The sequence below is a fragment of the Electrophorus electricus genome, chromosome 20 (assembly GCF_041902795.1).
Source record: "Electrophorus electricus isolate QZ-2024a chromosome 20, ASM4190279v1, whole genome shotgun sequence".
In the NCBI taxonomy this organism is placed as follows: domain Eukaryota; kingdom Metazoa; phylum Chordata; class Actinopteri; order Gymnotiformes; family Gymnotidae; genus Electrophorus; species Electrophorus electricus.
The window spans coordinates 3,687,501-3,705,000 of NC_137516.1; the positions used below are offsets into that span (position 1 = coordinate 3,687,501).

The 17,500-nt window shown below is 45.8% G+C and overlaps 1 protein-coding gene and 1 long non-coding RNA gene across 3 annotated transcripts in view; both read right to left on the minus strand.

Annotated features, from left to right (window-relative positions):
* nr6a1a (nuclear receptor subfamily 6, group A, member 1a) overlaps positions 1–1,109 on the minus strand; it is a 23,260-nt gene extending 22,151 nt beyond the window's left edge. Inside the window, exon 1 of the mRNA XM_035536315.2 lies at positions 939–1,109. Within this exon, the coding sequence (XP_035392208.1) occupies positions 939–954 (16 nt within the window). The 5' untranslated portion in view covers positions 955–1,109. The remainder of the gene's footprint in view (positions 1–938) is intronic.
* A 1,955-nt stretch (positions 1,110–3,064) lies between these two features.
* Positions 3,065–15,191, minus strand: LOC145652679 (uncharacterized). 2 transcript variants are annotated; one of them, XR_014118947.1, is made up of 3 exons: positions 11,043–15,191; positions 7,079–10,833; positions 3,065–5,876 (listed from the first exon to the last, which is right to left on the minus strand). It is a non-coding gene; the product is annotated as an uncharacterized LOC145652679 (long non-coding RNA). The 2 variants fall into 2 exon arrangements; XR_014118948.1 differs by lacking the exon at positions 3,065–5,876 and having other exon boundaries at positions 5,936–10,833; positions 11,043–12,063; positions 12,339–15,191.
* Positions 15,192–17,500: the final 2,309 nt, after the last annotated feature.

Here is a 17,500-nt window from a genome sequence, read left to right on the forward strand (position 1 = left end):
CACAGCAGCACACAGACCACCTCCACATAAACCAACATAAAGGACGTCCTCAGCTTTAAATACAACTGGCAGTGAGACCTACGTTCCTCATTACTGCAGAGATAGCCATTTACAATACCTCTGTTTAACTGCCTGTTAGGTAACACCCATGGCCAGTACTCTTCTCGACTCGCTGGCTGTGTCCAGATCTCCAGACCGTATTTTTACTAGCATCTCAGGTACAAAGATACCAGGGTCTTTCCTCTTAACCTCACGCAGTACGTACACACACACACACACACACAGAACAGACCCATAACACCATCTGATACAGATGTCTGATACAGACATTATTTCTGACATATTTCAATCAACTGCTGTTATCAGACATTTTTGTCCAAGGCTAATGTATACAAGCTGCTACAGAGAACTGAAATTATGGTGCCTTAAAGCCAACACACACACACACACACACACACACACACACACACACACACACACACACACACACACACACACACACACACAGACCTTTCTGTTTAAAAGGTTTAAAGAATATTTCACTGATAATAAGGATTTTTAGTAACATTTTTAACACAACTAATCTCTCACCAAGAATTCAACGGCTTCGGCCACTTTGAAATGAGTGCAAAATAAGCTATTTGCACTGACATCAGCAGCTAATGGTATTACTGTCCCCACCGCACACAGTTCACCTTTACTCTCAGCAAACACACAGCTCAGCTAAACGCATGCAGATGTATCACCAATCTACCAAACGAGTGTACGGAGGAGAAAAAGCCAAACCTGTAGTGAGCTGTTCTCTCCCTCACACACATTGGCCAACCAGTTCTGCTCTCACACACGTCAGCATTCAAGGCAAACAAACAAACAAACAAACAAACCAGCAGTTCTTTCCTTCAAGCACAGTCTACCCACCAGACTCCATGACCCCTTACCTTCCCATGAATCCATCTCATGTCTCTTCCGGTCTGTCTGCCATTCATTTATACATGTATCCTTCTCACGAGCGTCTTGGGCCTCGTGTGTGTGTCTCTCTGTGTGTGTGTGTGTGTGTGTGTGTGTGTGAGGCTCTTCTTGTCTTTTGCGCCCCTGCTCTCTGTACTCAGCTCCAGAAGCCTCTGATGATCTCCTCCCACCACAGCCCTGCTGGTCACTTTCAGCATGGTCACATGACTGCTGAGTTCAGGCCCCTGGGGTCACGGTGTGGCCAGTGGACCAATGAGGTTGTGGGGGGTTATCTGAGTGGAACTGATATCCCTATTTTTCCCTGCCTCAGAACAATACATCCCCCCTCCCTTCTCTCTCTCTCTCTCTCTCTCTCTCTCTCTCTCTCTTTCTCTTTCTCTCCTTTCAAAGCCAGGCGAAGTGCATGGACAGGCAAGCTTAATGCCTCACACACAGACACTGTCAGATTACAATTGAGCTGTTTGTGTCATGAAAGGGCACCAGATTTGAAACCAAACAGATGAGAGGTGAGGAAAACTAAGAAAGGCTCTAAAATAAAAACAAACAAATAAATAAATACTAAAAAAAAAAAAACTTAAACAAACAAATGTGTGCAGTGCATGTTTGTATCATGTTTGTGATTTCACTACAATGAATAATTCCATTCGGTTATTGGTGAATCTGAAGGTTCTTAAAACTGACCTGGCAGATGCAAAGATGGTATTTAACATAGATGGAAATGCCAGAATAAACTACAATATATCATTTCATAAATGAATGTATGTGCTATTCCCTCCTGTTTGTCAGTTTTTAGTTCTCTCTTGAACACCACACCCACTGTGAGGAATGAGAAACATGCGCACACACACACACACACACACACACACACACACACACACACACACACACACACACACACAGCTTTGGTGTGTGCTAAGCTGCACTCCTTCCCTGCACATGCAACTCTGAATACGCACACCACCCCAAACCAGTACAAACCACCCACACCAGTTCACTCCAGCCCAGTTAGCATTATCCACATGCTAGAAGAGATGCAGCTTCCTAATGACCAACTACCCGCCGGCCCTCCCACGCATAAGAGGCTTTTCGCATTCAAATGCAACGGGGGTGGGGGGGATAGCAGTGTGGAGAGGGAGTAGATGAGCTGAGCTGGACTTTACCATGTAGAGCCTGGATGGGTGGAGGGGCGGGTGGAGCCGGCTGTGAATGAGCGGAGGCAGGAGAGGTTCAAGTTTCTGCTGCAGCTGTTCACCCGTGGCCGAGTTTGGCCGCAAGCTGGCCGTGACACCCAAGCTACACGCATCTAATTACCTCAGGACATCACAGCAAGCCAACGAATATGGACTGGCATTTGTGCAAACTTTAGATTAATCAAGAGCATTTAAAAAAAAAAATCATATGAGTTTAGTATGCAAGTATAAGTCATACATGAATCAAAAAACTGACTCAAGTGCATTTTTAAGTTTTCTAATTATTGTGAAATACTGCGGATTTATTACTTTAAAAGAACGCAACTATCACTTTTAGTTACTGGAGTTTTTCAAAATGGACTTTTTGTTTCAACAGTTTTTATTTCTTGCCCATTCTTTGCTCACACAAAGTTTGAACAAGGTCTGCTGTAGCAACTACTGCAGAAATTCATCTTCAGCTAACAGTACCACCTGGAGTCGGGTTGCTAAGAGATATTTTATCTGTCCAATTAACTAGCGAATTTCAGCCACTAATGTTACACTGCTGAAGCCCTCTGTACTTTCCAAGTCAGTATGCAAACAACAGCACATGCTATTGCTACACTCAGGCAAAACCAGTCAACAACACTGCTACTGCCGGATTGATCAGGCAAAACCAATCAAATGATTAGCCAATGGGTGAACAGCATAGTGCTATTAATCTTAATTGACAGGCAAAGCATCCACCGTAGGAAAAAAAAAAAAAGCAATTCTGAAATAAATATGAAACCACAGTAAACACAGGAAACTAAGTAAAGGGCTTTTAAAATGTTCCATTTAGAAAATTCCTATTATTAAGTAAAAACTGTGAAAAATTACAAAATTAACAATATGATTGTATTTCAAACTTTTTAGATGACTTTTATTTAAATAGAAATTTTCCCCAAATGTATTGACTCATTTATGCATACTGTACTTAGATGTATGATTAATCACACCCTTTTAAATTATTTAAAACAGGCAAAAACAGAATTCTTAACAGAGCCCCACAAAACAGCAAATATACAAACACACAGTTTTGACAAAACTAAGTTGCAGTTATTTTTATTTTTACTTTATAAGTTTATCTTATAAGTTGTTTATTTTCCAAGTTATTTTTACTTTATAACGCTGCCTTTTTATAACACATTGTTTGTGAGATTCTTTGCCTGCTCAGTGTTTAATATATGCTGGGAAAACGGTTCCCCTTTATTTAAGTGGAGCATCTCACCAAAGCGACAGCCATCAGTTCAGTAACAGAGTGCTCCTTTACAACACAAAAAACACTCACTTTCTAAACTTTTCCTCAATTACCATTTCAAATCTTTAACATACCTTTAAACCAGTTAGCTAGTTTCTAGAAAGAACACCAACTTTCACAAAAATTATTTTTACTGGTGTTTAAGCTCCACAAACTAAATAAATGCAATTCAACAGTAGCCAGCTAAACACACATCCCTCAGCCAGACTGGCCCCCAGTGAAACGTTTAAAGGCTCTTTCACGGTGAGCTTTGCCCAATAGACTATGTGGGGGAGGGGGGGGGGGGTTCACTCACTTTTAAAACATGGGTTGCAGATATAGGTCTCACTCTGTGTGTGTGTGTGTGTGTGTGTGTGTGTGTGTGTGTGTGTGTGTGTGTGTGCTGGCGCGCGCGCACACGTTTGTCACTCTCAGCTGCAGGATATTTCTTGCTTACCTACACACTTTTCAATCAAGCATTAGTGCATAAACCACAAACTCAACAGCAAAGACAGCAGCCCGAAACATAGACAAGTATGGTGGAATAAAGACTCAACATATTCAACATAGGATCATGGATGGCTAAACTATAACAGGAAAAATCACATTCAAAATCCCAATTAAGCAATAAATAAAGGAAAAGACATTGAGTAAAAGTAATTAGTAACTATTCAACTTTGAAATAGGTTAATCTTTTTCTTCAAAGCTTTTAGAAATCTTCCTGTCGACTGACTTGACAATCGCATGGAGTATCAGTGTGGACATATTTAATGCTGTTTTCATGGTTCTCCTTTAGTTCTGGTACAATATTTCTGTATTAATGGAGTTTTTGTATCTCACCATTTCATATCTTCCGTATTGTATTGTAGTGCCACAGTGAAGTACTGAATCCTTGAGGGATTTTTTGTCTTAAAAGTGAAAGATGAGCCACAAATTTCAACCCTGCTTTAAACAACACGTGAAACGTGGATGCATCTTCAACCACCCTAACAACAAACAAGTGAATTTCTTGTGCCGTTCATTTTCTTGACCTTCTTAAGTCTAGGCAACACCACTGCTGACAACATGCGGTGCATATAAATAAAGATCTTTTCAGTTCATCGTCCACATTTCAAGTATTTGTAAAGTTTCGACAGTTTCGCTGAAATAAGTCCCACTGTACAGGTGGGGGGCCATTCGACAAATCAAAGCAAAGGATTTGGTTTCTTCAATACGACCGTGGCATGCCTTCCCCCAACATCCGGATGCCTGCCACCTGATCCAGTTAAAACGTTTTCTGTCCCAGAGTGTAAATACGCATTTCCAGTAATGTAGAATTCCTCTTGGTCCCATATAAAGAGCTTTTATTTCCCCCTCCCAAGTTTAAATCTAATTAGCCTGGTTCGAGGAATGAATGCTATTACAATATTAATGGGAATACACACTGAACAATGAAAGGTAGAAAAGTGTAGCTGCACGTGCGTGCCGTGTGTGTGCGCGTGCACACGTGTACATAAAAGAGGTGTAAAACATCATGACCATGGCATGTCGTGTCTAATAGGTGATCAAACTTGATGGAGGGGAGATTAGCCAATGGGAACAGCCCCATATCTCACCCATGACCTTGCTTATTCTCACCACGGCCGGGATGAATGGCATAACCAGCCACTGTGACCCTGGGGTCACAGCTGACAGCAGTAGGGTGCATTTCCTGTCAGCGTGCTGCCTCTGTGCCGAAGCCTGAGGCCAGGGTCACAGCTGGGTTACCCGCACGTGCCTGCGACCTATGGCTTCACACTCGGGACCCAAGGAAGGTGCTGGAACGGCTAGATCGGAGCCCGCGTGGACAAGCCCCAGACGGGATTCAGAAGGGCTTTGGGTAGGGTTTGTGAGGGAGGCCAGCCTGCACAGTCGATGGGCCATTATAAAAGGTACAGTTGTGTCAAAATATGTCACTCAAACCTGATTCCGTTTTGACCTGATTTTTCCAATCACATGGAAACCTTTTTAGAACCAACTACGTAGCGCATCGTGCTACCTGCACCTCTCCAGCTATGGTGTGTAATGAAAATGAATAATTACAGTTACACAATTTGCAAATTAAAGTGCATATGTTGAATATCTAGTTGACTTCCACAGGCAGAAAGAAGCAAACAAAGAGAATAAACTACTGAACAACTTCACAAAATGCATAAAATTGTGAAATACTGGCTACGTCTGCAGCGTACAACCGTACCTGTGGGCATTAAAACAAGACAGAGTGATTTGAGTCCAGAGTTCACGGCCATTCCTGTGGAGATTCGATCTGGGGCACAGCATATTACATTTTCCACCGAGGCTGCTTGCTCTTCGGGGTTTGGGTTACAGATCAATCGGTGAGTCCCATCACAATGTCATGCTGTCTTTCTCTCTCTCCATTCAGCCTGACGTACGCGACAACCCAGCACTTGGAGGGGCCACAATATTCAGCTCGAGCTGGACTGGTATTAGTGAGAAAAAGAAGAAAAAAAAAATCAATATTAAGTGTGATGTTAAGAGGGGGAGGGAGACAGAGAGAGAAACAGACAAACAGAGATTGCTTTTCACACAGTTGGTCCACTGTCGCTTTGTTCTCTTGTTTTGACACAGTTTGTGCGTGAGCAGCACAGCATGATTATGAATTTAAGTGTGTCTGTGTTTTCATTGATGATTGGCTTAGAAGTCAAAATACTAATTTTTGATTGTTACAACACCAAGCATCTGACACACCATTTTAGATCTTTCCACAGTCACATGTTCTATGAATAGACACACAGAATTCAGTCATATACAAATATTTATTAGGCAAGCCACTAAAAAGCATGCCAGCAAAGCAGAGATGTGCAATAATGCTACGCTTTGATGCTCCTAATATTCAACTTGGTCATTAAAACTTTTTTTTAAAATTTAAGCTGCCCTCCACTGCCCTAAACCAACCACTGTTTTGTGCCATTCCAGACACAGAAGCCGATCATTAACCAGTAGATCGCGTTTTGCCCCTTCTTTGCACTGCAGGGGGCAGCAAAGAGTATTCAACCTGCCACAAGAGTTACATGAAAATGCCCTAAACCCAACCAGCAGAGGGCAGCACCACATTACATGAAAGAAGAAAAGGCACATCAAAGCAAGTCAGAGGAAAGCATGGATGTGCCAACAGACCTGCACACTTTAACTGCAAGTCTTTCGATTTAAACAAAAAACAAGCATGGAAACAGTACGGAAACCGTGAGCATTTCTTTTGTACTGATAAACTTTCTAAATTAGTCCCGCATTGTGTTTCTGTTGGCCAATGTGAGGGATTTATGGTAGGTCTGCTTGGTGCCATGGGGCTCCTGCATGTGTGGAATGGGGTCCTTAACCAGACCAGAGCAGAGGACTTGGCAACATAACAAACCTGCAGGAGCCGCAATGCCTACGACCCTCAAACACCAAGACGTGCTCTGACAAAACAAAACACCCAGCACATGAATCACCTGAAACACAGCACCCAAACCTGTAATCATCACATAAACCGACCAAAAAAAGTACATTTAGAACTACCCTGAGTCACCATCTTAGGACAGGACTCTGACGTTTGAGATTAGAGCCAACAGCTCTTATGGCTTGAACCCTTAAAGTCTCTTAAAGTTTAACTCCTGATGATTTAACTGGGCGAGGAGCTCACTTTAGTTGCATTTCAGCGAATGAGGGAACTTCTCCACGGTCCTGTTCCCATGATGATCCTCGAGTTGCAGGTTCCCATTACGCGACACAGTCTGCCCAAAGCAGCACGTGCTACGACATCACACCGGAGTGTTCCGGAAAGTTCTGCACTGCGTGCTGGGGTCTTGGGCCACCGTCAGCCGTTTGTGGTTGGCTGTGAAACCTGACGTTCGTTCCGCTCCCTTCCCCCCGCAAGTGACCTCGTCTTGTATCGCTTTCTGCAGAACCGCGTGCAATCCACCACTCTTGCTGCAGAAGCAGCGAGCTTCTGCCCTTAATGGAACACAGCCTCTCAATCAGGAAATTCCCCTCAGTGAAGTAAAGCTGCCCCAGTACACTGTTTATTATTAGCCCAGTATTGTCTTTAGTGATGCTAAAATAACAGAAGTTGCAACATTCAAAAACCCCTCAAATAAATTACAATGTTTTGTTATTTCTTACTGCCTTTCTTACTGCTGGGTGCTGTCAGAATTTAGTTTGGACTTTTTAGGCAAGTGTTCTCAGAACTACCGCCCCGCCAAATAATTTTGCTTACCACAGACACTACATATTGGCCTCTACAGTCACACACACAAACCAGTGTAGTACAGATGCACAACAGGCAAAAACCAGCAAACATATTTACAAAGTATAACTAAATAAATGCAGGCATGTAAGAACAAAGCCTTCATCAATAATACAGGCACCATGTCCATATCTTTTTTTTTTTGTTTTGTTTTGTTTTTTTTAATCAGCTCATGGCCTGTATGATAACAGAACAGAGTCACATGGCTAAGCAGAACTGCTGATTCAGGTTGGGGTTTCAGACGTGGGCAGGCCCCTGCGGGATGTTAGCAGGCCTCTGCAGGACGTGGGCAGGCCCCTGCGGGATGTTAGCAGGCCTCTGCAGGACGTGGGCAGGCCCCTGCGGGATGTTAGCAGGCCTCTGCGGGGACGTGGGCAGGGCCTCAGCGGGACGCGGGCAGGTTTGGGTGAAATGTGTTCTACTGGGAACACGCCCAGGCATTCGCTCTGCTCCCTCCACAAGCACAAACAGAAAGTGCTGAATGGTCAAACAGTCCGTCTGTACAGAAACGCCGAGGACTCGTAACTCAGAAGACTTTGTTTTTGAGAGCAGGGCTGTCAAGATGTTGAAGGAGCTTGTCTCCTTAGAACTGACCTACTGTGAAAATAAATAAGCGTAACACAATGAGAACAGAGGATGTGTTTGTGTATCAAAAAAAAAAAGTGTTGTGAACAAACAGAAGTGGATAACAAACATTAATTGACACTGGTTTTATATTTATCAAGGTGATGAATTATAAGGACAGAATTTCCGAGAAATAAAGCTCACAGGGAGAGAGAGTGTGTGTGTGTGTGTATATGTGTGTGTGTGTGTGTGTGTGTGTGTGTGTGTGTGTGTGTGTGTGTGTGTGTGTGTGTATGTGTGTACGTATGGGTGGGGGCTTCTCCTCCTTCACATTCCATATCATGAACGATAAAGTAACGACCCAAGAGGAAAAGTGTGGATACAGCAAGTGACCTGCAAACACAGTGCCGGTTCAATGGGAGGTGGAACAAAGGCGGTTCTGTGTACTGGCCGCCAAAGAAAACCCGTTGGAGCCAGCTGAATGCCTTGGCCCTGTCCAAGGAGACGCCCTTCGTGCAACATGCGTGGGCCCACACATTACTGCCTCCAGCAAATCTGCTCTGCAGGGAACTCGTCAGACGTCGTTTCGAAAAGTCGGCGCGGGACGCGATGTACGCCGTTTACATGTTACATGTCGTACGCCGTTTGGAGAATTTGGCAAATTCCAGCGTTCCGGGAGAGTCGTGATGCGCTTTGTTCAGCTGAGAAGCAGGTCCTCGACCTTCCCCTTCACACTTGCTCTGGAACCTCCGGTGGGCTTCTGAAGGAGGGCCACACAGGTGATTCTCGACGCTCCACGGATGCAAGGAACGTGCTGCAGATAAGACGCCCTGCACAAAACGTGCACATTCCCTCCTCCCGCTGCTCGGTGCACGAGCCTGGCGCTGGAACACGCCGTCCTGTCTGCAGGTGCCAGTCATCACGTGATGCACATCATCTCAACTCAGTCACTCATACTTTATATAACCTAAGGTATCCACACAGCATGAAAAAATAGCAGGCAAAACCCCAAACATTTCTTTAGGAGAAATGCAGGAATGGAGGCTTATTACAGTAAAATGGCTCATCAGCAGTGGTTAAGAGAACCTGCTGTAATTCATCTAGATAAAGCACAGTCCTGGGAAACTATGGTTTTATTACATTAATTAGTGTGACTATAAAACTACATTTAAAAAAATGTCAATAGCACTTTTTTTTTTGAAGTTTCAGGATATTTCTTTAGCATTTCATCAAAGGCGCGTCGTGATCTAAAGGAGTGTGCCTGAGTCCCTGGACTCGGGGGGGGGAAGGTGAAATGCTTCGCATCGCTTTGTCCCTGCACCTTGTTTGCATTTGTTCAGCTCAAAGCGAAACTAAATCAAACAGCAGCTGGTTTATTACAGTGATGAATACGGAAACCTTCCTCAAAAACAAAAGAACAAGACTACCGAACTCCGGCGAGCCTTTAAACCGACGTCCACAATGTAGCCGGTCCGTCTACCGCAAACGTGCGTGTCTACTGTCAGAAGGCCATGACATCTGGGACTCACCGTGACTATTAACATTTCAACACAGACAAAAGCATAACCAACCAAAGAAACAAAAGCCACTAGGGCAGAGAGGCACTACAGAGCTCCAGGAATGGGGCTGACTGAAAAAGAGCGAGAGAGAAAAAGAAAGAAAGGTTTTGAATTTTTTTTGCCTGAACTCATAAGAGACAAGGTCAGAGCAGATGAAGCGTTATACTGACCTCCACGCATGTCCACCCTCCCCATCTGCCTCTCCATCATCCCTCTATCTCTTCCACTCTTTCATTTGCTCTCCTGCCTCAATTTTCCTCCCCTCCCTGTTCTGTCGGGCCCTCCTCTGCTTGCTCCAGAACTGTCAGATCGCATTAGCGTGTTTTACGCTCCTGACCCCGTGGCTAAAAACACCCCCCTTCCCCCGCCACAAAAAAACAAAACAAAAACAAAAACAAAACAAAAAAAAAACAAAACACCCATCCCATCCACGTTGCCGCTCGCCACGATTCTCCTGCTCTAGTTCCCCCGTGCGCGTGTATGCTACGGGTTTATTCGCGACGACGCCATCTCGCCGCCCAAGGCCTTGCTGGCACGCGGATGGGCAGGACGAGCGCGAGGGGAGAGGTGACCCGCCTACGACCCGCCTCTGTCAGGAGCCGCTTCCCCGTGATTAGCACGAACAGGGCCGTAGGTGCAACCACGAGCATTAGCATTTCTGAAATTAGACCAGAAATGCAAACAGCCTCGCAAAACTCATGCTATGTAACATCATCATCTGTTTGCATTCTTTCTTTTGTCTGTCTGTGACTTTGGCTTCATTTTAAAGCACAACACACAGCATCTTAAAGAAAGCAGTGTTTCGGCCAACGCGCCGTTTGGTGGACACAGCCATATGTAGGAACATGCTTGATCTTTGACCTTATACATGCCGTGAGTTTGTACCAGGCATGTCTACATATAGTCCAGAGTTTTCAGGTGGAAAGTGAAACAGATCCCTACAATAAACAGTAGCCTTTACGTGTTATAGTCTCCTGGAGCCATTTCTCTGAGACACTCTTCTGGTGTCACTCGCAGGTGAGGTCGATACTACAGTATATGAGAAACAGACACACACACACACACACACACACACACACACACACACACACACAAAAGGATTTAAAAAACCTTCCATCATTACTTGAAAACATCATCAACCACAAGCATCAATGGTTTTCTTTTCAACCCTCAAACCCGATTTTCACATTAAGACCCACTAACAGTTTGACACAACAATAAAAAAAAGAAGAAAAAACCTCTTTTAATCTTTCCCCATCCAGCTCGGAGCTTTGATCCAGCGGCGGCAGGGCATTGCTCGGCCCCCACCCAGGCCCCCTCTCTCTGATCTGGGCTGTTAAATGACAGGCTTGGCATCTAGGCAGGCGGAGGGCGGCGTGCTAATGACCATGTGCATGTGCCTGGCGTGACGATTAGAGTCCTGTCAGTGCTGGAAGGGTCCACCGGGCCCAGCCAGTCCTGTCATTAGGCGCCGTCCTGTAATCGGGACACGGCAGGGCTGATGGGTTGCCGTGGCACTCTGCGAGGGTGTGACAGTGACCGGGGCCCGGGACAACGTAACATTTAACCACACGGACGCGCGCACCCTCTCACAAGGTAAACATAAGCGTCTTATTTAGGCAGAGCTTTTCTAGAGTTTTCTGGAACCACTATAGCCTAGGCCTAGACTAAAAAGCTTTTTTTAAGACCAGGTCTAGACTAAAACAGGACCTCTACAGTGGTGAAACTGTTGGTATTGCAATTTCCCTTTGAACAGGCTTAAGATATTGCCTGGGACATTTTCCCACATAGAGGCAAGTTAGTCATAGATAATCTTGATAAGTCCCAGCTATGATGGATTCTACAGTGATATCTGCATTCATCCCAGTTTGACTGGTCAAGTGTGTCACGCGAAACAGAAGCAGGCAGCCAATCCCAACTTGGTGCATCTCTGTCACTTGATTCACTAGAAGAAAGTGACCTGTTTGAACTTGCAGCACACTTCTTGTTTTTAGGCTGGGGAGGGTTGATTCCACAGCTATCATCCAGACAATGTTATTACTCTGAAGCGAAGGCGTTACCTGGCAGGCCAGGATCAGTTTCTCGGGGATTCCGTCACTTTGTTCAAGACGTGGTTAGTCGGTCAGGCGGTGAAGTGTATCGGTGATGACGCACAGTGAGTAAAAGCTGACACCATTCCTTTCTCATTCCTCACCACGCTGCATAGACAGACAGGAATGCCGCGAAACCTCCATCCTCAACGTCTCAGGTGCTAAGTCTCTATAATCAACATACATGCATGCACACACAAGCAGGCTGCCATTACAGTTAAATTCCTACCTGTCTGGAATACGGTGTGAGTTCCGCCATAACCTGACAGACGTGTACGGTGTGAGATAACAACAGGGATTACTGGAGAATCGCACTGATGAGGTAAAGAGCTGCTTTTAATGGAAATTCTTGCTGAAACATGCCACGAGAGAACTCTACAAATGATCTCAGAACATTCGAGCCGAGTGGCACAGAAAACAGAACAAATAAATACTTGGAAATACCTGTCTAATGCACTCGTGCTGGATTCAGGTAATAGTGTAAGCTCCAGGTCCACCGGCTCCACCTCCTCAGTCTACAGATGCCAAGGCCAGATCTACACCCCCAACTTGAACAGAGTTCTGCTAATAGCAACTGGTCAAAGGGATTTAGTACTTTTGGAGAGTTCGGGGAAACACAGGAATAACAGCGGTGTAAACTGCTGTTTCAACCTTTCCTGCCTCACAAATCTATCACGCGTCACGATTCCGATAAGCGTCACATTCATGAAAAAGTAATTCAGGTAGTTAGCCACACAGGTGTACGATAAGAACGTGGATGACTTTCTTTTAGGAGTTGCAATGCGCAAAAGGCTCCAGGCGTGTGAGAACGGCTGAGTCACTGAAGTAGAGACTTTTCAGTGAGGCGTTTCTGAATAAGAATAAGACATTTCTGAGTGTAAGATCAGGAACAGACGAAGAAGAGGATGGTGACGATGAAGGACCCTCGAATCCCTACTATGATTTGACAAACGTTTAGAGTGGGTTTAGGTACAGGATACAAACCTGACTGACAGTATTTAGGAAACCAAAACCAACAAAACTCTCAGTTAAAATGTCTCAAAATGTATAGACATGAAGTATAGACCTACCGAAAATGACAAAACGGTTACATACAGATAACTCCCTCCCTCCTAAACATCTACTCTAGCGGGAGAGGTACTCACATACACACCGCTCCTCGTGTTCATAATACCAACCACTGCACCCCCGTTCAGCTGCAAGCGTGCTCTTATCAGTACGCCCGTGGGGATTCGGAGCGCCTGTCGGAACCTGCAGGCTGCGATAGGGAGGTATGCGCACGGCCACACTGGCGTACATTCCGCACGGGCACGACGGGCGCCAGGGCCGGCGGACAGACGCACCCCGGGCCGGGAGGCTCCAGGCAGGCTCGGAAAGAGTCGGGGAGAGGAGCAGCGTTCCCTCTGGAGACGCCTGACCCAGTGCGGTGCCCCTGAGATCCCGCAGACGTGACGCAGTTTAATGTTTTTAGCCATATGTTGTCTTAAGCAGAGAGGAGAGAAGAGGCCAAACGCTGGTATTAATCTGGGTTTAATCTCTACATGGTTGCATGAATTTGGTGACTCACTGTAGGAAAAGGACACAAAGACATTCTACATTATTCATTAGTCCATTGTACAAAGCCAGCGGTAACAATTAACAATTGCTCATATCAGTTATTGCACCATTCTACGTCCACCCGGGCATCACATCTATCTGTGCCAAATAAAGTACAGGTGTACTCTACAAGCAAAGTCTTTAATTGGTGTGCTGGCTGCAAATGACTTGTTTGAATTCTTCCCCTACAACTGGCCCCATTATTTGTTCCCTGAAGCACTATGAAAATGCGCATATTTTATGAGCAACTGCTCATTTACCTTGGCATGGCAGTAGCTATGCGGGGGCATCGCGAGTGGGTATGTAAACACAGACACACACCCCCCTGCTTCCAGTCATTAGAACCTTGCCCCTGGGCATGGGCTGACCCCTTTCCATATATTAATCCCAAGGCTACTCTCCCATCCGCTGGGTGGTCATAGGCTAAGACAACCTAGCGCGCTGTCCGACCTTATATGCCGGGAATGACACACCCTTACAAGGCAGGATGTGGAGTGAAAGGGAAATGAAAACAGAACTAGGCCACAGCTGTTTAGGTCTGTATGCAAAAAAAAAAAAAAAAAAAAAAAAAAGAGTCTCGATATGTCAGAGTACGTTACATCAAATAAAGGGTGGAGCGCGCGCCGGTTGCGCATGCCGCAACCCGACCCGCTGTAAATCCGTGAACTTTGGCTAGTGCGCTAACTGGAAAGAACTGTGAAGCGGGGGGGGTTAAAATATTCGGGATGAGAAAGAGAGGTAGGCAGAAGTGAAGTCTGAAGACCAGCATGCTGTCAGAAGCCTTCCTCTTTTCCTTGCCTCTGAGACAGATATTGAGCCATCGAGCTGTGGTGTATAAAATGTTTACACGCCGAGAATTAGTGATGCTACTTCTGGCCCGTGCTTTCGGTTTCTTCCAAAGGGCTCACTAGGTTGTGATGTGCCATATTATAACAGATCTTCCTGGCTAACGTAAAATTCTAGAAGGTGTCCCAAAAACCCAAGGGTGACCGTGAGGAACTGTGAAGAAGTATTTAGGGTGCAAATCAGGACAAGGACCATTGGGCAAATCAGGACGAGGACCATCCACGCACTGGCCCTGGGGTCCTGTTACGCACAGTCGTTCCGCAATGAACCGCTTCACGTGTAAGCCAAGGATGCATTCGTACCAGGGGCCAAGGACAGCTGGATATAAACAATGCAGCCCCACAATGCCACTCTGCCATGGCATGACGCACCGTTTTAGAAGTTCTTGAGACTGTGAGAGAATCCCTAGTGCTCACAGACAGAAGTGGGTAACCCAGTAACATGCTCCCAGTCTCCCATCTTTCTCATGCAAGCGAAGAGACCGGAGGAGACTAAAGGAGGGAGGAGATGGTGAGGAGGAGGAGGAGGAGAGGACCATCCCAGGAGGACGTCTCCGTTTCTCAGACCTCCACCCTGTGACTGCGGTGCTAAAAATACCCCCTTCCTGTTCGGCAAGTCAGGCTTCCCCAAACCAGACAAATAACGAAGGAGTCAGGAGTCCGAGCAGGAAGAAGAGTCTGAGCTCTGCTGCACGCCCGGCACGAGGCAACCCCGTAAGCATGCTCAGATAGCTATCTCGCATTAATCACACGCTCGCCACTCCATTACCACTTCAAAGAGACTGAGTAGAAGGAAGTAGCGGCCATTTTGTTTGGCGGCCTCTTTTTTTTTTTTGCAGAGCCCGTAATGAAATCACAGAGGAACAGGATTTGGGAGGAGAAGCTACCAAAGTAAAGGAAGCAATATGAGAATTTCTGTGCTAAATCCATATATTTAACGGAGCACAAGCGCAGCATTGGGATGTAAATAAATCCTGTTGTTTTGAATCAGACTAATGAGCTCAGCTACCAGCCTCATTCACTGATGTAACAAAATGGCCGACCACACAGTGTTTAACCATTTCCACTCAGGTCCGTTCAATGGGTGAAGTGCGACATACTCTTATAGCATGAACCACAAAGCAACATATTGACACTGGTGGATTACAAAGGACTGTGGACAATGTCTGACTGGAATAGAGAAACACCACAGTGAGGAAAGGCTGACGGACAGCTGGAGGGACATCGAGTTAGAGGATCTCCTGAGTTGAGCAAGTCTAGACAGGCACCTGTTGGCCATCTTCATGTTTTTGTTTGGTCTACCTCGCTTTGTAACACACACGCACGCACAGACATAACCATCGTGAGTCTCACTCATCACTGCCCTGGTTCAACCCGGGTCTCTCTGCTCTCGGTCCTCCCTCTCTAGAGACCGTCTGACAGGAAGACACCTGACCCCAACCGGCCCACCCCCAAAGACCCCCAACGCCAACACCTCCGACCCCGTGTGCGCAGTTCAAAGCAGACGTCGGCGTGGAAGGATCAAAGGCTCACTTTACTGTTCCCTTTCCCAGAGGCAGCCGCTCATTCTGTCCCCCGGTCGGGCGCACGCTGGTCACCGCAGAACGGAGCACGTCTGGAATCGGCTTGCATTCGTCCTTTGGCCTGTCAGCTTTCCAAGCGACTGAGAAGCACGGTTTATCCACTGAACTTGTCACTGCTCTGTGGCATTTAGTCATTTGAACCCGGCTGTGCTGTTCAACAGTCGTGAGCTGCCGTTATGTCACGCTGAAATAGACCTGTGTATATACAGAAGGCCACGACACTGATGCTCTTCCATCCGCCCGCTGGAATGATTTGGTCCACTAATTGTCAGACTTTTATTGACTGGAGTCAGGTGGGTTAAAACGGAGGAAACACAGTGGCACTGCTATGCAGCTCATTCCAGGAAGGAACACCGTCTCGGAATACTTCCCGCATCCAGACCTGCCAGCGTTTGTAACCAGTCTAACTAGACAGACGTGGTAAAAACATTCCCAGCTGAGAAACACTTGGATAAAGGTGCTCAGGGAGAATCGGACTTGTCAAAGACAAAACAAGCGTCGCAGCTTAGCACTTAAAAGCCTCTACGCACTTTAATATGGCCAGTAGCAGTTTCCAGAGCAGTTTCCTCTGCCTCTTTCCCTCTTCAGCAACATTCTCAGGGAGAATCACAACCTTATAGAACACCCCCCACCACCGTAGCCTGCCAGCAACCACAGCTCACACCCCTCCCCCCGTTACATAAAAGCTCTATTTAAGTTGAGAAAGAGGGAGCGAGAGAGAGAGAGCGCGGGAGACAGAGAGAACATACTGACACTACTGGCAACCTGGCTCCATGACCTACTTTGATACTTATATTCACAGAGACGGAGAAAGAGCCAGAGAGAGAGAGAGACAGAGGGTGTGCAAGAGATAGTCGGCTGTTTGGCATGAACCTGACAGGTCACTGGCCCATCTGTATGGATACAGATGACCTCAAATGAGGATAAATTGGTTAATAGCAAACAATCATACTCCAATGTTCCGAAATCGGCCTGAGCAGCTCCTTCCACGTCCGCCACCGCCTGCACTACTGCCCGAAACCAACGGTCCTCTTTGGAAATGCCCACCAATGCCCCACCAGGGCAATAAGGGACATAGACTATGCTTTGCAGTTACTACAAGAATCTCTCATATAACAACATTTATGTATATAGCACTTTCAAGTCAAGTTTTACAAAGCTCTTTACCAAAAGATGAAAAAAAAGGAAAAAAAGATGAATATATTTTATTCTTGATTTATAGTTCATCAGTGCAGTTACTTTTACACTGCCACCAAAACAACCCGGTGTGATATAGAACAGTATAAAACAGTATAAAACACACAGGACAATGTAAAACACCCCCCATGAGGTAACGCACCAGCATAGAATCATATGCACAATAACCACACACACACACACACACACACACACACACACACACACACACACACACACACGCACGCACGCACGCACACAAAACCACTGATCATGTTACAGCAATTTTTTAACCGAACATCCATCATATCATATTTTGTTTATCAGATCTGTTATTGGTTTGACATACACTGTAAAGCTCTAACTTTTACATCCATGTCAAGAAAGGAAAGAAGCTTTCTTATTG